Consider the following 21,256-nt stretch of genomic DNA (forward strand, 5'->3'; position numbering starts at 1 on the left):
ATACTGAGTCAGACCCACTAGTTTTTTGCATTGTCTACGCTGACTGGCAGTGGCTCTTCAGACAGGGAGTCTTTCTGAGCCCTACCTGGAGATGTCAGAGATTTGAAGGGCTCCCCTCTTTGTCCAAGTCTGGTTTGCCCATGACAAAGAAACACAAGAACAGTGGCCTGGAAGTTGCTCAACAAGATCTATCTGGGACCTTCTGCATGGGAAACAGATGCTCTGCCACTGAGATTGGCTCTTCCCTGCACCAGATGATGGGACAAACACCCAGAGATGGCCTTCACACCCTGCTTGTGGGTTTCTGGAGGCATCTGGCTGGCTGCTTTTGGAAGCAGAAATACTAGGATAGATGGGCCTTGTTTTGTTCCAACAGGGAAGTTCTTATCACAACATCAATATACATAGTAGGGCCTGAATGTGCTTGTGTATGCACATTTTTTCATACTACCGTCATGAAAGATCGTGAAATAGCACCTTTTCTTTTCCTAGCCCCTCAACATGTGCATAATTTAAAAGGTGCACAGCAAAGGTTTTAAGGGGAAAGATGAAAGTAGTTGTGAGCTCGGAAGACAGCTCAGAAATATGGCTTGGGTACAGCAAAGCACATGTGTAGTTCTGTTCAAGTCCAAGGTTCCTTCAGATGCAGAAAGATGTAAAAAATGACTGCCATGTATATATTTGTAAAGATACAAGTGTGCTTCGCTTGTTTGATGAGACCAAGAGTAGTCCGCATAGATGCTTTAAACGGCCAGATAAATGAACAGATGCTAAGACAAAAGTAGGTACAACCCCATCCATACAGATAGCAAAAAGATTAGGAGGAACAGATTTCAGGGGGAAAGGCAGTGTTCTCTAGATGGATGTTATGTTGAGAATAGATTACAAGGTGAAATAGAGGGAATATGGATATCAAGATGTTTAGCATGACTAAGGCACAGATCATAGAGTGTGCCGTGACATTTCAGTATGGGGGAAAGAGATTTCCGCCATATTGCACCCATCAGCCTCTGCCAACATGGTCAATGATCAGGGATGATGGGAGTTAGAGTCCTAAATATTTGAAGAGCACCAGGTTGCAGAAGACAGATATAGCCAATTCCAATGGATATCTGTAAAGTACCCACCCACATATTAAAATTCGGGGTGCAGAGAGAATACACGACTGTGAGGAAAAATGACCCCATAAAAGATTATGTCCAAGATGTCAAGGGGAAATCTTGGAGATATCTTTACATGTAACATACACAACTGTGGGCCACTTCAAGTGTTCCACGTTACCCAGGGGAAACATTCTTGTGCAGGAAATACTGTGATGCCATTGTGCAGATTGTCTCTTTTAAACACATATGGACGTCTGAGAAGCCACAGCTAATTGGCGACTGGTTTGTGATAAGATCTAAAAACACGTAGCCCCTTTTGCTTCTGGGCACTCGCTCCAAAGAAATGACTTTTTAAATCATCACCTCACAATTTTAGGAAATATATTCCCTTACCATAAGTGGTAGATTCTCAAAGTACCTTTAGATCTCCTTAAGGCAATTAATTTATTAAAAATAAAAAAGACATTTTGCTAAGTTCCACCTACGCAATAGCTGTAGAAGCCAAGTTTTGGTTTTTGGGTTTTTTTTTAAAAAAAAAAGTTAAATGGGGCCTTTGTTTTTGTGGGGGTGGATTCAAGGGAGCTACATGTACATTGAATATCTGGATTTAGGGCCTCCAAGAATAATTATCAGCAGCTTAAAAACATGGGAGCAAGCTCCTTCCTAGCATTTGCACAGCTGTGAGCAGCGCTTTAAGTTTTTAATGATGCTGTTCTATCCCTGTGCTGCTTCTGACTTAAAACCACTCTCTCTTTTCAATCTGCTTTTTTTCCTTTGTGGTTAGTGTCATGCACAATCTCATCAAGAGGAATCTCATCAGAAGCCACTTCAAAGACAATTCCCCTCCTTTTTACAATGGTAACATCATCTCTCATGCTTCAGCAGCGCTAGCATGTACTGGAAAACATCTATGTGTGATGGGAGGGGTGGGGTGGGAGAGCAAAGGAAACAATGCATCACGGAGGGAGTCCTTAAAAGGCATCAAAACCAAACCGAAGGTCCGTGATTGCAAATGCTTTCAAGGCCTGGGAGTGGTGGACAGGATTCCAAGGCAGCAGCCAGATGCAAATATTGCTGCAGCTCTCAGTACTGAAGTTATGTCCCCATGGTTTTGAGCACCAAGATTAATTACCATGGTCCGCTATGAGGCTGTCGATTCCCAGGGGTTTCTAAAATTAAAATTGGATAAGTGGGAAGCATTCACTTGTTTGCAAGTGCAGAGTGGATGGGAGGTGTTGGAGTAAACGGTGTGCTATAGAGGTATCCTTTTGCAATATTTTTCTGGGAGGAGAAGGTATACTATGGTAAATAATAGCATTCAGAAAAGCAGAGAGGGCAGCAATGGCTTCAGGTCATCTCCTCTACTGATCTTACCTTGCAGGTAACTTGGTGACTTGGCTACAGAGGCTCCTGGTCCGGTTCTGCTGCAATTCTTATTATGTGCCACATCAGTACATAATAAGGCCATAGTTTAGCTATGAATGAGGGAGCTCACCCGAATTGTACAGCTGAGACCTGGGTGGGTGAATTGGGAGGAGTGGATTGTACTCAGTTCTGCCTCCAGCTACCCCCAGGGTACTTGGTGCTAGAAGGCTGCTGTGGCCCATAAGATATCTATTCTGCTTACCAGAAAGCCCCTTTGTCTTGGAGTTGGCTCTGAAGACTTCTACCTGTTGTGGGAAAGATTGGGGATGCTGCTGGTGCTACTCAATGGTCTCCTTTACTGAACTGGCAGAGGTCAACTTGAGTGCGGTGTTGTATAACCCCAAGTCAGTGTTGTAGAACTGGCAACATTCATGCTGAGCCTGCCTTGTCCGGAGCAGCTCAGGACTTCATGGCTGCCCCATGTTGTCAGTGGACCACACATAGGGAGGAGCACACACTTGATTTGGTCTTCACTTCAGAGAGAGTGGGGGGGTGGTGGTTTGGCTATTGGGAGAATAAAGTGCATCACCTTGCCTTGGCCAAAAGACTATCTGGAAACATTTTGGCTTATGACAGCAGTCTCCTATCCCCTGTCCCCTCACAGAAGCAGGGCCGTCTTACCCATAGGCGCTAGGGGTGTGGGGCACCCGGGCACTGGGCTCTCAGGGGCACCAGGCTGAGAGTCCGGGGACTGAGAGTTGAGTCTGGGGAAGAGCCCGTCTGTTGGTCGGAGCACCGCGGCGGGCTCTTCTGCTGTAGGCAGCCCTGCACCACGAGTTCGGGGGCAACTGAGCCAGTGAGACCCTGAGGCGGCCAGCCATCTCTGCCCTCCTGCACGCCTGGGACTGGGCAATGGGGGGGGCACGCCGGGCAGATCTTTGCACCCTGGCACCACATATGCTTAAGACAGCCATGCACAAGAGGGATGGGGAACATCTTCAGGTGGTTTGTCTCCTGAGATATATAGAACTAGACAGAACCCTGAAGCCTCTCATGGATTTTCTTTCACCCAAAGCTGGTGATTCTGCTGAGGCGTTTAAAAAAATAAAATCCTCACAGGGTTCTGGGTTTGGCATTCTGAACCACTGTTTATGGGTTGTTTATTTCATTAATTATCTGCTTTTATTCTTCTCTGCGATGGAAATGTTTATGCTGCAAATTGTTATTTTATTATATTGTGCTTTTAATTGGTTGTTATTATTTCATGCTGTGAGCCACCCAGGGAAAATTGTCATTGGGTGGCTCTATTTAAATAGAGTAAATAAATAAAATAAATAGAAGAACTGAGCTTGCATTGCTCCATAGCTTACAACAATGGAGTAGTGTGAGGTAAGAATGGAATCACCTCTCCCTCCCTTCTACCAGTGGACCTGAATACATTGTTGGACTACAACTGCCACCAACCCCGAACACACTCACTGGCTGCCGATGAAAGTCAGAGTACAGCAACAACTGGAGGAACAGAGTTTCCCCACCTCTTTATAAACAGAACCTCATGTGCTTCATATGTGAATGTGATAGAAATGTCAACAACTGCCTCAAGACATTTAGTTTGGTTCTCCATCAGTCAAAATCCCAAATGGAAGAGGAAGACTGCAAAACACAAGGTCATCCACCAAGTGGGAGCGCAATCGCTTTCTGCTAATGAATAAGGAAAAGTCCAATTCACAATGGTCTTTTTGCAAAGACTCCCACACGGCGAGCTCTCTTTGTGTGTTCTCCAGCAAGACTAGAATTGATAGCCATCCCATTTCCAGAGGGCACCACTCACCCCTAACGTTGAAACAAAACCAACTTTAATAACTTTACTTTATATATACTCCATACTTTAATAGTAGTGATTTTATAACCTATGATAATCAAATGAGAAATTCTTGAACTCGCCAAGCTGTGCCTGTTTTATAGAAAAGAAACTATTGCACTGGATTATATAGATTCGTCGTGTATTTCTCCAAACTGCTCTGCGTTATTATTATTTTTAAAGCCCAACCCAAAAAATTCTCAGTCAACTAGAAAGTGAAGTTGCCTCCCCCACCCCACTATACATATGTGGTGGGAATACTGTCCTTCAAAAAAACACACAAAAACTTTTTCTTGTAAGAGTAAATTACAAAGCTAAAGAAAGCCTTGGGGGCTTGGAATTTGGGTAGATTCCATTTATTCCATATGTGTGAAAACTGGACATGGAACAAGATGATCCACAACAACCAGCTCTATGTGTTACGCCCATAAGCCTCTCTGATTGAAATCCCCATAAATCTTTTCCATCTATAATCAACTTCCTTGTCTGGTACAGCTTGATTTCAATTTAGGACTCTCTCTCTCTCTTTCACATTATTCTTTCCATCATGTTTATACCCACAGTAAAAAGCCAATCTCTAAATACTGTATATCAAACGACCTTTAATACACACACACAAAAAGTTATTTTCAAAAGAAAGATCAGTTCCTGATGCCTAAACAAGCCAAAAAGGGGACACAGCCATGAAATATGGAATAAACCACTGACCTTTTAACTTTAAAATTGTTATAATATGGTGGAAACATAATAAATATGATAAGGAATGTTCTGAAGATTCTAAACACAGAATCAAATTCATGACAAGAAAAGATTTACCTCCCCTGAAGGAAGGTAAATCTTGCATGGCATTTCTGCAAAACATCTTTTACATACCAATTGTTTTCAAAAAGGGTTCAGTAACATTGTTAACAGAAAACTGGTGTGTGGGTTGTGTGTCTGTACATGTGTGCTTGAAGTAAGCAAAGTATGCACCTATCCAAGTCATTTCATTTGGTTTCTTACAGTGGCTGCTCAAAAAGTACTCTGCCTTAAGGGAGCAGACAGTATAACCTGAAGTATGTATCTACATTTTGATTGCTGTGTACTAACAAATGTTATGGTAGTGTCAGTGACATGATAACTCCTCCTGACAGTACTTGGTTGAACCACTCAAATGTCACAAAGGGATGTGGCAAGCAGGACATGGAATCATAGAATCATAGAGTTGGAAGAGACCACAAGGGCCATCCAGTCCAACCCCCTGCCAAGCAGGAAACACCATCAAAGCATTCCTGACAGATGGCTGTCAAGCCTCTGCTTAAAGACCTCCAAAGAAGGAGACTCCACCACACTCCTTGGTACCAAATTCCACTGCCGAACAGCTCTTACTGTCAGGAAGTTCTTCCTAATGTTTAGGTGGAATCTTCTTTCTTGTAGTTTGAATCCATTGCTCCATGTCCGCTTCTCTGGAGCAGCAGAAAACAACATTTCTCCCTCCTCTATATGACATCCTTTGATATATTTGAACATGGCTATCATATCACCCCTTAACCTTCTCCTCTCCAGGCTAAACATACCCAGCTCCCTAAGCCGTTCCTCATAAGGCATCGTTTCCATAACAGAGGGGTAACCAAAGCTTAAGAAATGAATAGCCTGCGGAGGCAGCAGAATGTAACAGCCTCCCTTGGAGGCTACTGCCCAGTGGGGCTGGTGGGACAGAAGCCACAGAGACCAAAAGTAAATGGAACCAGAGCCAACAACAGATAAATAAATAAAATCCTACAGATGTAAAACCATGGTTTGTACAAACCATAGTTTCCTGTAAACCAAAACTGGAAATGCCGGTCAAATTATTTGGATGTAACAGCAAGCTATTGTTGGCCAGTAAAAGACCAAATTGGTGTGTGTGAGAGAAGGAACTTTGTGAGCCTAAGGCTCATTCAAGTAATGTCGAACTATGGTTTGGTGTTATGTCTAAACAGAGCTAATGCTATGTCTTTGCCGGTCAAAGTAGGCCAGGCTTTCCCTTCCAGATATTATGGACTACAACTTTAATCATCCCTGACCATTGGCCATGTACCTGGGGCTGATCAGGGTTGTAACCCAAAATTTCTGGAGGGCACCAAGCTGGGGAACGCTGGTGTGCCCAGTTTCGAGCTGGATGGACCAAAGATCTGCCGTGTATAAGGCAGCTTTCTGTGTTCTATATTTCAAAGCTTTACCCTTTTAAAAGTTAGCTCTGGACTACATTTAAGCACATTCCACCATGCTTAACTGCTGAATCAAAGTTAAATACTGAGTTGCTGAAGAATTGTGTGTTTTCAGGACGCATTTAAGCATTTTGGTTTCACTGAGAAATGATCAACAGTACTTACCATCTCTCAAGGCAGCTAAATTCTTGCTACTTTGCCTGCACAGTGGGTGGAATACAATGGCATGCTATGGCAATTGCTCCATAATTGATGCATATTAGCTTGCCAGATGGAATAATTCCCCCTCTCTTCTCACTGTGCAGTGGGTTCTCCTAACCCCTGCAAGCCAATCTGGGGCTCGTAGGGGGAACAATGGGAGGAGGGGAAAGCCCCATTGTGCTAGGGAAGTCCTTGCACAGGCTTCTTATAGCTGGACTCCTCAATTAATCTGGCCCACTCCCTTCAGGCTGCCCAAGCCCATTACTGGGGCTCATTAAATAGCAGCGTCCTGAAAGGGAAATCACTTGCCAATAACCAAGTTTCCTTAGCAATTTGCTCTGTGGGGCAAATGGAGAGCTCAGTCTAGAACTTTCACCATTCTAGAAAACGGCTGAGAATCCTTGCCAGTGCATGGGAATGCAGTGGCAAACATGCAGGGGTTCCTCAGTAGACAAATAAATGTAGAAAAATATTCCCTGAGAGCAGATTGTTTGAAAACCACCAGGATAGACAATATGGCTTGTATTTATAAGCCTGCCATATGGCTCTACAGCTCCTTCTGCAAAGCTATTCTTATTTTATCATCTCCGTATTCTTCAGCAGAAGCGTAGTGCTTCTGAATATGTTTTGCAGATTGGAGTTTTGCCGGAAAAGATGAAGGCATCAGCTGAGAAAGCTTAGGCTGGGAGGGAGAGCATTGGTTTGAAATCTACCTGGACTGTTTTGCATATATATATTCAGGCTACAGAATGTGTGGCATTTGAGATTTGGGACAGAGGCAATCTTCTTTCTGTGGGGCAGCACAGAAACAATCCATTTTGTCCAAAGGGGGGACACCAGTTTGCACAACTCTGCATGGATGGAACCTGCTTTGCTTTTAGGATTTCACTGTCAGAAAGTCCCGTGTTTGTTTTTAGTGAAGTAGTGTATGCTGACATCTGGTGGCACTGGGGAACCAGATCTTTGGTAAAGAAATAGAGCATGATAGGCTTTCAGAGACTCCTGTTCTTCATCCGTTTCTCATTTATTATTCAGCAGTTTCTTTCTTTTTTTATTGATTTCAGAACTTAGTGCTGCGATGTTAACTGCATTGTGCTTAGAAGCAGTGAACTAGCTTAATGATAGTGAAGAATAAATTGCCCCAAATCCAACTAGCTTCAGCTGAATGCATGACATCTGTTAGAAGAGATTTTTTTCTGGAAAGGACTGCACACCTGCAATCTAAAGTGGCACAAAGGATCCTGGGAATGGTAGCTTGCTAAGGGTATTGTGAGTTGTTAGGTGGCCCCTGTATCCCTTTAGGTGGCCCCTGTATCCCTTGTAGAGCTCAAGTTCCTAACGTTCCCTTGGAAGAGGCGTTGCTTGTGAAACCATTATGGGAAAGTGGAGCCCTGAATGTGCATTAAAAAAACAAGGCAACTAAAGACACCAAGGAGGTTACAATTTGTCAAGTTTACATAAAATTAATGGCAAAGCGAAAACCTCTCAACAAAGCCCAAATAATTATCAGATAAGAAGCAGTACAGTTTGAGGAATATATTCATAATACTATTCAAACTGACATTTTAAGACACCATCTGAATAAGGAGGGACCTAAGGATTTTGCTTGTTTGACAATCAGTTGTCAAGGTTTACAGGAGATCCATTATAGGACTGTTTCTTGCATTAAATTTTGGATTAACATTACATTTAAATATCACTTCCTTTACTCTTACCCTGCTTTTGATTAGCTTTAAGAGTAGCTGATGGTCTTGCGACTTGGATTTTTTTTGTTTTAATATTTTGTGTACATGGACTGGAATTTTATATGAAATTGTGGGTTTGATCTCTGACCTCTGTTTACTAGAATACTGATTTCCCACTAATTTGATAGCATAGGTCCCTACCAGTATAGGGGTCTACTGTAAACAAGCTGCTCACTTTACATAGCTGTGTTTGGCTCCTAAGTGAAGAAGTATGCATGGTGTATACTTTGGATACTGTAGTCTACTACAGGAATAATAAAAACCACATAATAGCTGTTCAGCTTCACAGGTAGCATACACATTTGGGGGGGGGGGAATGCTACATGACTGTTAGGGAGAGAAAGATCATTTTCATACAGTGAGAACCTATGATTACTCAGAAGTAAGTTCCACTGTATCGAGTTCAATGCGGTTTACTTCCATACAACTGCGTGTGACATTTCAGCCTTAGAACTCAACCCTATGCATATTTGCACAGAAGTAAATCCCATTTAGCTTGATAAGCCTTACTCTTAGGCAAGCCTTAGTTGCTTGACGGTGGGATGGATGCTTGAGAACTATAATCTGCTTCATTTGTTTGTCATTGGGATCTGTTGCTGTTGGCATTAGCCAAAGGAGGTAAACAAGGCAAGGACTAGCCAGAAACAAAGAGCTTTGAAATCTAATAGAATCAGCTCTTGAAGAATGGTCTTTTCTCATTCCTTGTTTTAGCTGCACCTTGAGCAGGATAGGGAACCTGTGGTCTTCTAGAAGATGGATTACAGCTCCCATAACCCATAACCTTTGGCCATGCTGGCTTGGACTGATGGATATTGAAGTCCAACAACATTTAGAAGGTCATCATCCTTGAACTTGAAAGTCAAGCTGGCCTTGATTAGCTATCTGTGCTTTACCAAGTTCAAGTTCTCTCGTGTCCATCCTGACCTTCTGGTTGGCCAGAAGAAGCCCTACAGGAACCCCTTTGGGTCAGCCTCAGTTCTGAATGTTCTCTCTGCATCTTCTTGCAAAGAAAACAGAACTTCCTTGCAACCTTTCCATCTTTGTGTCACCTGCCTTCTATTTACTTTTGATATGGATTCCCTCCCTAACTGTGACTTCAGTTTCCAATTAGCTAAAGAAGAGACCTCACAAACCTGACTCAGCTACTAGACTCAGGTACAAAGTTAACTGGAATCTGTTGGCCAGGTTCCTGATAGTACCTGCAGCATAGGTCTCAACTCCCTGGAGCCCTGGGTGCCCAAGCACCCACAAAATTCCCCATGAAGGGTCCAGGCACCCAAAAATTCCACTACCCATGGCCCCGGGCACCCACAGTCATGGGGCCAAATTGGCACTCCTGACTGCACAGATTAACTAGATAAGAGTCAATCTTCTGATGCATTCTAATCAATGCAGGTGTGGAAAAGAACAGGTAATTGATTGCACCTCCTGGGATGGGCAGGGACCAGCACCAACAGAAATACTGTTTTTGGTGGCATCAATAATGTGCTTCAATGAAATGGTAAAAAGGAGGGTGCAAATGAAAAATCTTTTCATCCTTTTCTCACATTCTTTATGTTTTTACCTCTAGGTTTGGCTTGATTTTCAAGAAGAAGAAGAAGAAGAAGAAGAAGAAGAAGAAGAAGAAGAAGAAGAAGAAGAAGAAGAAGAAGAAGAAGAAGAAGAAGAAGAGGGGTATTTAAAACAATGAGGCACTTTAGATACTGCAGCTGCAGTGAAAGGAGTTTATTAAGAGGTGACAGAACTGGTCCAAGGTAGGACTTTGCCTGAGGTGTCAAATTCCAGGAGCACCTAGTTTAGCTATGCAAATGTGCTGGATGGAGAGTATTACTGCCTCCATGTTTAGAAGGTGTACGCAGTTTAGCAGTGCATGGGGTAGTTAATATCCTCTCTGTTCAGCAGGCACTGTGGAATGACACTGGCTGCCCTGGGTAGGAAAACACGACAGGCTGTACAAATGAAAATGTGAATATAATATCCCGGTCAAGGCTTGATAATGTAATGGGCTATTGTTATGCTCAGCATAAGATAAGGCACAAGAAGGCAGAACTTTTAATATGCCTAGGCAGTAGAAAATTCTGCAGGGAAGGGCAGCCATGACTGGAGCCAAATAGCCTGCAGTTTATTAAAGTTAATGTGACCCTCCTCTGGGGTCATGAGCTGGTTCTCTTAAGAATATATTAACACAGTTTTGAAACTAATCTGCATAAGGTGCCAGATTCAATTTAAAAGTGTCAGAATACCTTCAAGGTTTTAGCAGCGAGGAGGCTGGGACTGAAGTACCTGAACTGAGGTCACACTAATGGTTTGAAGTCGAAGTGAAAGCAAAATGTTGTCTGATGAATCTGGCAACTTGTAATATATAGTTGGGGACTTGTAGTTTGTTGTCTCCAATCCCAGCTGCATTACCTGCCACTGACCATCTCTATCAGATCTCACCACCCTATTCAATGAGACTTACTCCAAGTTAACCGTGTAAAGGATTGCAGTCTAAGGGGGCAATTCACCACTGCTGTTTTTTCCTGTCCCTTTTGATTTAGGACTTCCAACCCCATAACACAAATGTTGGTGTTTTTGGTAGATCGAGACAAAAGGAATATTCTGTTTCAGAACAACATTATCTGCATTAAGGTTGCGATCTTACAGAGCTTTCTACTGCATATAATTTGTGTGTGTGTGTGTATTCCTTGTTTCCACCCTTTCTACTATTTTCACAGTATGACTTGTGGAAAATTCAACCTAACCAGTATTTCAAGTGGGTCAGTATTAACATATTGGAAGCGACTCTGTGTTTCTTGATTTTGAATAACCTTTCGCTGACTTTTTATTTTATTTAAAAGAGCACTGAAATGCATTTTTAGATGTTAAAAAAATGTGTAAACATGAATATAAACTTCAAAGGTATTTACACAATGGAATTGTAGCCAGGATGGGAGCCACCATTGCTAGATAAAGTAACCACTGTAAAGTGGTACAGTAGTACCATAGTAAACCATAGTAAAGTAACCATTGCTAAAATAAAGTAACTTTTCTTCTGACTTCTCTCCCTACAAACAAATATTTCCTTTGAATATACCGAGTTTTTAAAAAGTAGTGTCGCCTGCCCTGTGGAATGCCCTCCCATGAGATGTCAAAGAGAAAAACAGCTACCAGATTTTTAGAAGACATCTGAAGGCAGCCCTGTTCAGGGAGGCTTTTAATGTTTAATAGATTACTGTATTTTATTTTTCTGTTGAAAGCCGCCCAGAGCGGCTGGGAAAACCCAGCCAGATGGGTGGGGTATAAATAATAGATTATTATTTATTTATTTATTTATTTATTAATTATTATTATTATTATTATTATTATTATTATTATTATTATTATTATCCAATCCAGAAGTCAATGTGCAGTCTTGCAAATAAGGGTCCTTTTCACAAGTGGATATCCCCATCCACTTTAACAAAGGGAGCAGGTCTATACGGACATCCCTTTGCACATCTGGGGCTGTTGAAGCAACTGAGAAATCCTTTGCAGGTATAGAAGTTCCTTGAATACATTGGATTTCATACCCCTACGAAACACTGCTGGATCAGGATTATATTCTTTGCCTTTCATATCCAAGAGATGCACTGGCATTTTCTGGCAGGAAGATTAACCTTTGTGTATTATTTTTTTTAAAAAAATGTATTACATTTATTTATTGCTTGAGTGCCACAAATCTCTGAGAATTCAGCACCCAATTTGTGCAGCCAATGATGAGTAAGCTGGCGATGCATTGAGGCTGTTTCAATGCAGGAACACCTCAAAAGCATTAAGGGCATTGTCCGAGGGGACTGAGAGTGTGAGAAAAAGGAGCCGGGATTAGGCAAAACAAGTCATGGTTTCTTGGGTCATGTCTGAGACTTGACCTTAATGCAGGCATAGGCAAACGCGGTCCTCCAGATGTTTTGGCACTACAACTCCCATCATCCCTGACCACTGGTCCTGTTAGCTAGGGATGATAGGAGTTGTAGTCCCAAAACATTAGGAGTGGTGAGTTTGCCTATGTCTAGCTTAATGTGAGCACAGGTCTCCAACACTGGCCACGGACGGCCAACCAGGTGGCTCTGGGAAGCTCAGGTAGTGAGTGTGTTAGAGGTAGCAATTCCCTATAGTCAGCTCCACTCACTATCAGTTATTAACAGGCCTGTCTCTCCTGAATTTGTCTAATCCTTAAAAAACCCTTCTAAGCTAGCGCAATTATCATCTACTGCCTAACAAAAGCACTTCCTTTTGTTTGATCTCTTCTGTTCTCCTTCCTCTCTGTTTCCCATCCAAATTGCTCTCGCGGCGATTCCTCAATAGTAATATGTGCGCTCATTGCCAGTGGAGCCATGAGTCTTTTCTCACAGTAAATGAGCAGAGATGTACTAGAAGGGCATGCTGCTATTATTACGGCTGAATGGCTTGTGTTTCTGGGACTATTGCCCAGTAATAATAATAAGCAAACCTGGAGTGGAGCAGAGAAAGAGTGCAGGCTGCCAACCTAATTATTCAATCAAAGAGTTTTGCTTGAAAATATGGTCTCCCTCCTGTGCCAGTTTAAGGAAATGGCAGCAGCGTTCTGGCTTTGGAGCTGCAGAAGGCTTACAGGTGGGCGGTATTAAACATTAAGGGCCAAAGAAAATGGGCACTTCTTCTGAAGGTTTCATACCCTTTTCAGGCAGCCTTCCCACAAACAAAAAAGAGAGAGAAATATTAATATACCTAAATATAAACCTGCCATTCCCAGTCTGCACGCCAATGACTGCCTTCATTATGCTGTAACCTAGGGACAGGGCATCTCTGGTCCTCCAGATGTTGTGGGACTACAGTTCCCATCTTTCTTGACTATTGGCCTTGCTGGCTGGGGCTGATGGGAATTGGAGTCCAGCAATCTCTATAGTGTGGGAATGTTAGGGATGTGGATTAGGATATATTATTAGATAGATCCTATCCAAGCTTGTGTTAGCAAGCTTCCAATATCAGCAGAGTGACATTCCCCTTTTGTGCGCAACAAAGCGTGTGCGTTCAGGTTTGCTAAAACCTGTACAATATTATACTTCCTGGCAAAGTCCCCTTTTGTCCCTCTTAAAAGAAATACACAACACAGTGTTTATAAAATAAGATAGAGTTTACTTACAGTTTCATCCTGAGTTAACAGCATAATCTCAGAAAGGCAGGCTTACGTAGAAAAGTTACAATTATATACATGTGGAGACTACTTAGTAAAGTAAGACTCCATCTGGTCTCTCTCTTGGCTGCAGGCCAAGAGGGAGAACCATCCTAACTGGAGATTCTCTGGAGATGTGTTCCCATCGAAGGAGAGAAGGCTAAGAGAGAGAATGGCTGCTGGCTGGGAGCTTCTATCTGCCAGCTAATCCATCTCATCTGCATATCTGGAGGAACAGGAACTTAGTCAGGTGTCCCTCCAGGTGAGTTCCTGTTAGTGGACACTCTAGGAACTGTTGTGACTTGTCTGTGTTCCATCCCACATACAGAACACAGGTTTCTCTTCTGTAACCACATCCCCTCAGGGTCCCTTTAAATATTAAGGCTCCATTTATAGAACAGTTGGAGAAGCTTTGGACATTTAGGTGGGTGTACAGAAAGTGAAATTTGCCCATTTCACACTTCTCTGCCACATGCAAAACAGAGCATCAGATCTCTCCCAGTAATTAAATGCGCAACATAGGAAGCTGCCTGGGTCAGAGCATTGATCTATCTAACTGAGTATTGTCTACACTGACTGTCAGTGGTCTTCCAACATTTCAGACCAGGAGTCTTTCCCACTCCTACTGCAGATGCTGTGGGTTGAACTTGGGACCTCCAACATGCAAAGTGGATGCTCAGCTACTGAGCCATGGCCCTTCTACGGGTTTCAGTTCTCAGAGATAACTTGGAAATCCAACCCTGGGGAGATTTGTGCAGCAGGCGGGGGACTCCCCAGCTGGTTCCTCCCACCATTCCTCTGTGTCCAACCGGTCAATGGCATTGGGGCTTATTCTGATTGGATACCAGTGTGTCCAGTTCACATGATCAATCAGCTTGCTGTTTGGCACTTGTGCGCATATGTTAGTGCACATGCAGCAACTTCTTACTTATTTAGAACTTTCTTGCCTGCTTTTCAGCTGAAAAGACTCCCATCAGACTCGCCCATAGGTGGGATCCGCACAATGTCATGCAGGTGTTGCAGCATCATCTTTTGCAATAACCAGACAAGAGGCATGATGAGCGAAACCAAAGGAATTTCATGTGAAACAACTCAGTGGTGCTGGCCAGCATACCTAAGATTGCCCCATGTGCCAGATCCAATTGGATTTTTACATATGATGATGAACATGAGGTCTTCATGCTCAAATGAGTGTCAAAGTGTTGGTGCTGACCTTTAAAGCCTTAAACGGCCTTGGCCCAGTATAACTTGAAGGAGCATCTCCACCCCCATCGTTCAGCCCGAGAGCCTTCTGGCAGTTCCCTCCCTGTGAGAAGTGAGGTTACAGGGTACCAGGCAGAGAGCCTTCTTGGTAGTGGCAGCCACCCTGTGGAACGCCCTCCCTTCAGATGTCAAGGAAATAATCAACTATCTGACTTTTAGAAGACATCTGAAAGCAGCCCTGTTTAGGGAAGTTTTTAATGTTTGATGTTTTATTGTGCTTTTAATTCTGCTGGGAGCCGCCCAGAGTGGCTGGGGAAACCCAGCCAGATGGGCGGGGTATAAATAAATTATTAATAATAATACTAATAATCCAACACTGTCCAGGGAAAAATATTTTTGCCCAAGGCACTATGAACTAACAAGAAAGCAAATTTCAGCACAGTAACTTAAACTCATCCATTGCCAAAATGCAAGACTTTGATAATACTTTCTGGATTTAGTCAGCATATAGCTGCTTTTCTGCTCCCAGTCTGCAGGATCTCTCCTTTTTAAAAAACAAAAACAAAACTGAGGACATACAAACAATGCATTGTCCCTTGGCTTAGCCGTAATGCAGCATAGCTGCCAAGTTTTCCCTTTTCTCGCGAGGAAGCCTATTCAGCATAAGGGAAAATCCCTTAAAAAAAGGGATAACTTGGCAGCTATGTAATGCAGTCCAATGTCCCCATTCAGAAGGAACGTTTTGGGTGCTTGCTTGCATTCCCATGGCCACTGGGAAATCCATTGCAACCCTATGGCCGTTGGCAAGGAACCGATGGATTTCACAGGGCCTTTCGGTGTGATTCTTTTCTATTGTGTCCTCCGTTAGTATTGAAAGAGTTAAATGGCAAGCTGTCGCAGCTCAAACAGGAGGTAGGTGGGGCTGGGATATACGAAACCCACAAGCAGCCTTCAAATCTACTCTTGCGCTGCTGCAGAACTGTCCACGGTTGTTACTTGCAATATTTTCCTTCCTCGCGCAAAAGAGTAAAAGGAAAATACCCAAACAAACAAACAAACAAACAAATAACACCCGCCCCCCATCTCAGCAGATGTTCTCTCTTTTGCCAAGAGCTCTTTAAAGCACCTGTGAACTTCCGGGCAAAAGAAAACAGCAACCATTTCTCTCCAAAAACAAACAGTCCTTTCTTCTTCCTCCTCCTTCTCCTCCCCCCCAAACAATCCTAGACCAGGAAGTGGGAGAAAAGTTTGAAATCCGGTTTCGCTTGCTGCGATCGCTGATGGCGTTGCTTGGGGCGGCCCGGTTGTCCGAGGCGCGCAGCTGAAGACCCCGGAGAGCGTTTCCAAAAGGTCGCCTTGACAATGGCGAAGGCGCGCTTGGTGCAAAACGCCACCCTCGCGCGTAAAGAGAGCAGCAGCGGGTTTCTATCCAGCGGGTGGTACTACTCAAACCAGGTAAGCAAAATGTTACACAGAAGACTTCACCTCTGCCCTGAATAAGAGACTTTTAGGGCCAGGAAAGTGCATCTGGCACAGCGATAAATGTTTAATGTTGGCCAGTAAAACAACAGCAAAACCTCCGCAATTCTCTACTGCAAGAAAGCGTCGTTTTCTCCCTCTCTTTGCACTCAGCACCATAAATGTACAGTCAACGTTATATACAGGACTCTTACATCAGAGAGGTGGTTGTGACGATGCTATAGGGCAGGCATGTCCAACAGGTAGATTGTGATCTATCGGTAGATCACTGGACTTCTGTGGTAGATCACTGGCTCCCCTAAAAGAAGGTCAACACTTTAGCCCTGCAACCCCCCAAAAAACGGGGCCTCCCCCCCCCAAAAAGCTCAACAACTTGAACCCAAAAAGGGGGTAGATCACTGCCAGTTTTTAATTCTGTGAGTAGTTCGCAGTCTCTGGGGAGTTGGCCACCCCTGCATAGGGCAAAGGAGTACCATGAACTCTTTGGAGGAGGGGTGCGTTAAGTGTGCGAACCTCGTGGGCAGTGTGCAAAAACCAGCCAACCACTGGGACACCAGAAAACAACCAGAGGCTGTTTTCAGAAAGCGATTTGGTGCCACCCTGATGTTGAAACATTTCCACTAGCGGCTAGTGGAAATGTTTCAACATCAGGGTGGCTGTGGTAGCTTTTCTGTGGGGCGATAGGAATGCCCGAAATTTGGAACCGGTGATGTCAGATGTTGCACCCTGTTGCGCCCTGTGGAATTGTGGGAAAGAGTGCAGGAAGGCAAAGAACTTCTCCCCGCTTTCCCTTTCTGTGGGTGGTAACCTTCTGATTGCAAGGCAGGCCTTCTACCACTGAGCTACAAGCCCTTCCATGAGGCAATGACTTAGTTCAAAATGACGTAGCCAATGAGAAAAACATTTCTCCTCTTCTTTCCCCAGGCAAAAGTGGTTTTGCCACCCTAACAGCATAAAGTAGATACGAGGTTGTTGTTGTTTAGTCGTTTAGTCGTGTCCGACTCTTTGTGACCCCATATGAGGAGGTGACAGTAAATGAAACACATGATGTGGCATCATCGCAAGGAGTGTTCCCCTGCAAGGGGCAGACAGTGAGCTGAGGTGGGGGAAATGTTGAGTGTTATGATGTCAGGTCACACCATTTTTGTTTTACTGGATATTACCATGGAGATGCACGGGAACCATGCAGTTGGCCATAGCTACGTCTACTCAGTAATGTCTAGTTAAGCCTTCAGTAATTTTTAGGGCAGTAGAACCTTGGATTATTACCAAATGCTAATCAAACTGTAGAATGTGAGTAAACAGCATTAGCTTTTTGAGATCAACTTTCTCTGGACTGTCCCATAGGCACCCAAAATGTGAACAATGGCTCCAAGAGAGAAGTTTTTTGATGGCTAACCCCTCCATCTTGGGGACTTATCAAAAGTCTGAGATCTAGCTCCACCCAGATTGAGGTCACATTGGTTTGAATGGGAGTTCAGCACACGCTTAGCCCTTGCTCATTAAAATCAGCAGGATGTAAATGTACTTAAATTTGGCTGGATTATGCCCACAGTATTATTTTTTAAATCGAAATTGGCATTTTATCTTCTTGGCTTTATCTTGTTTTTATTGTTCCTTTGTAATTATTGTGACATATGTTATTATTCTGAACTTCAGTCCATTGGGATGGGGTGTAATATACATGAAATAATTTTTTGTGATGGTCTAGAGAGGTTGTTTAAATGCACATTTGGTGACTATTGTGTTGCCAGAGGAGCTAGGAAACGCTTGCATTTAGTATACATACATTATCCCGTTGGTATTTCTGTTAATGCAAAGCAGAAACAAGAAACAACCTCCCTTTAGATCTCAGATTATTTGTAAAGAATTCGTGCGAAAGCTTAATTGCAATATTTATTGCACCAGATCTTATTATGTGTGCATTTATTATTTATCTTCCATGATCCTCAAAGGTGCCGCTATTAGTTACATAAACTTTTTTAGGTGCCTTCCCCTTTTTATTTTTGAAAATGATGTGGTCTTAACCAAACCACACCTGATGAGGTGTTTCTCTTTTTATGATAACACAGCATGGTACTGCCCTAGATTTTTCTTGTTTGCTGTTGCTTTGTTAACTATAGGTGATATTCAACATTAGTAATACTCAGAGTAGACCCATGCAAACTGAAATCACTCCAGCTGATTGATTTCAATGGGTCTGTTCCAAGTATCATTGGATATAAGTAGATCTTGTGGATTGGTAAATAAATATACAAATCCAGCAGTTAACACAGCTATATAAAACTTTCACCCTGGGCATTTCAAGTATTCTAACCTTGGTTTAGTTCAAGCCAGCTAATTTTTTCTCTCCAAACTTCTATAAAAGTTCTGAATGGTTCTTTCAGAAGGGTTTCAGCCTTGATATTTTTACGTGTCAAATCTAGTAAGGTACCGGTACTTTATATTCAGCAAAAGCTGGAGGACTTAAGCAATGCAAAACTAAAGCTGGAATTAATCCAGGGTGGTTGTTGTTTTTCCTTTTAGGTGGTGCTTGGGTTTAAATTGATTTTTTGCTTTTGAAATATAGTTAGGAGTCTAGGAAGTGTGACAGAACACAGATATTTGGCACGGAACCTTGATATTCTCTCTAGAAGTGCCTTCATATTCGGCCATGCTTAAGCCCATTTCCACCAGCAGAAATAAATATCCATAACAGAATTGTGGCGATCCGTAACGAGGATTAAAACCCAAAAGTAGCAAGTTTCCTGTGTCACTGGTGTGACATGGTGTTAAAGGAGAATGTAATTTTTCTCTGGGGTCACTTCCATGACAAGTGAACCATTCTCAGATTGTACAGCCAATTCTGATTCAGTACTGTGCAGTGGCACACCATCGTGGACTGACGTTCATCTGGAGTGCAGGCTCAGCTGCACTGAACTGGTGGACCCTATCCATTACATCAGAGCCTACTGGGTTTATCCTGTGGCAGCCAGGCAGTGTCTCTTCCATCAGGCTGGAAGCATATCTGAGCAGTAGGATATATACTGCCTAAATCATCTCTTGTGTATATATGTATAATGTTGGTGCGATGAGAAAGGCCTATTACGCTGCCATGCCAGGAGTGGGAAACCTGTGGCTCTCTAGATGTTGCTGGCCTCCAACTTTCAATAGCCACAGCCTCATGGCCAATCGCTCGGGATGATGGGAATTGTATTTCAAAAACATTTGGAAGGCTGCAGGTTTCCCATGCCTGCACTCAGGGGCGTAGCCAGGATGAAAATCAGGGGGGCAAGGGGCGGGGAGCAAGGGGCGGGGCCAAGGGGCGGGGGCGGGACCACATCGGAGCAGCCTGAAATCGGGCTGCTCCGACTCCCTCCTCCCCCTCCGCGATAGGAAGGGACGAGGGGGAGCCAGGATCAGCCCGAAATCGGGCTGCTCCGACTCCCTCCTCCCCCTCCACGATCGGAAGGGACGAGGGGGAGCCAGGATCAGCCCGAAATCGGGCTGCTCCGACTCCCTCCTCCCCCTCCGCGATAGGAAGGGACGAGGGGGAGCCAGGATCAGCCCGAAATCGGGCTGCTCCGACTCCCTCCTCCCCCTCCGCGATCGGAAGGGACGAGGGGGAGCCAGGATCAGCCCGAAATCGGGCTGCTCCGACTCCCTCCTCCCCCTCCGCGATCGGAAGGGACGAGGGGGAGCCAGGATCAGCCCGAAATCGGGCTGCTCCGACTCCCTCCTCCCCCTCCGCGATCGGAAGGGACGAGGGGGAGCCAGGATCAGCCCGAAATCGGGCTGCTCCGACTCCCTCCTCCCCCTCCGCGATAGGAAGGGACGAGGGGGAGCCAGGATCAGCCCGAAATCGGGCTGCTCCGACTCCCTCCTCCCCCTCCGCGATCGGAAGGGACGAGGGGGAGCCAGGATCAGCCCGAAATCGGGCTGCTCCGACTCCCTCCTCCCCCTCCGCGATCGGAAGGGACGAGGGGGAGCCAGGATCAGCCCGAAATCGGGCTGCTCCGACTCCCTCCTCCCCCTCCACGATCGGAAGGGACGAGGGGGAGCCAGGATCAGCCCGAAATCGGGCTGCTCCGATCCCCTCCTCCCCCTCTGCAATCGCTGGGGCAGGTGGAGGGAAAGCCCCAGAGCCGCGCAAAGCGGTTGCCTGGCTTTCCCTCCGCCCGCCCCACAGCCAGCCGGCTAGAAGGGACGTCTCCCTTCTCCCTTGCTGGCTGTGGGGCGGAGGGAGGGAAAGCCAGCCAAACGCTTTGCGCGGCTCTGGTGCTTTCCCGCCGCCCGCCCCACAGCCAGCCAGGGAGAAGGGAGACGGCACCGGGCGGGCAGTGGGGCAGGCTGGCCAGTGGCCCTGCTTCTAGGGGGGGGCAATTGCCCCCTCCTGCCCCCCCTGCCTACGCCCATGCCTGCACTATCTATATCATTTTGTATTGACATTATAGAAATGTGGCTATTTGGGTAACATCGTGAGAGTCAACGGCATGTTCTTTTAGTTTTTTTGATGACCGCATATAGAATAAAAATATTGAGTGTGCTGTTGGTGAGAAACAGGTGGGATCTGAAACAAAATGCTGTAAGTGATTTCACTGAGTCATGCCCTTTCTCTGGTTCTTCATCCCTATTGCTATAGAACCTTTGGCTATAAAACTATCTTTAGGGAGCTGTTTGAGTAGCCTTAGGAAATGAGCAGTCAATCTTGGAAAGGTTTTGTTTCAACCTTAAGCAGTGAAGCTAAGTTTATCTGAACAGTATGTTAGAATTTAGGAATGGAGCATGCTAAAAAAAAATGCACCCTCTTGAAGCAGAGGTTGTCTCTCTTCAGATGGACAGAGTAACTATAGTGTATCAGTATCTAAAGTAGCACCATTGTATAAATATTTCCCTTACATTACTCTGCTGCCTTGTGATTTTAAGGACTTAGAGAAAGAGAGCGAGAGGATGGCTGT

The 21,256-nt window shown here is 44.4% G+C and overlaps 1 protein-coding gene across 1 annotated transcript in view; it reads left to right on the forward strand.

Annotated features, from left to right (window-relative positions):
* The first annotated feature begins 15,905 nt into the window (after nucleotides 1-15,905).
* NIPAL2 (NIPA like domain containing 2) overlaps nucleotides 15,906-21,256 on the forward strand; it is a 55,469-nt gene continuing 50,118 nt past the window's right edge. Inside the window, exon 1 of the mRNA XM_035125965.2 lies at nucleotides 15,906-16,295. Coding sequence (XP_034981856.1) covers nucleotides 16,203-16,295 — 93 coding nt within the window. The 5' untranslated portion in view covers nucleotides 15,906-16,202. The remainder of the gene's footprint in view (nucleotides 16,296-21,256) is intronic.

Source organism: Zootoca vivipara, chromosome 8, assembly GCF_963506605.1.
Source record: "Zootoca vivipara chromosome 8, rZooViv1.1, whole genome shotgun sequence".
Taxonomy (NCBI): domain Eukaryota; kingdom Metazoa; phylum Chordata; class Lepidosauria; order Squamata; family Lacertidae; genus Zootoca; species Zootoca vivipara.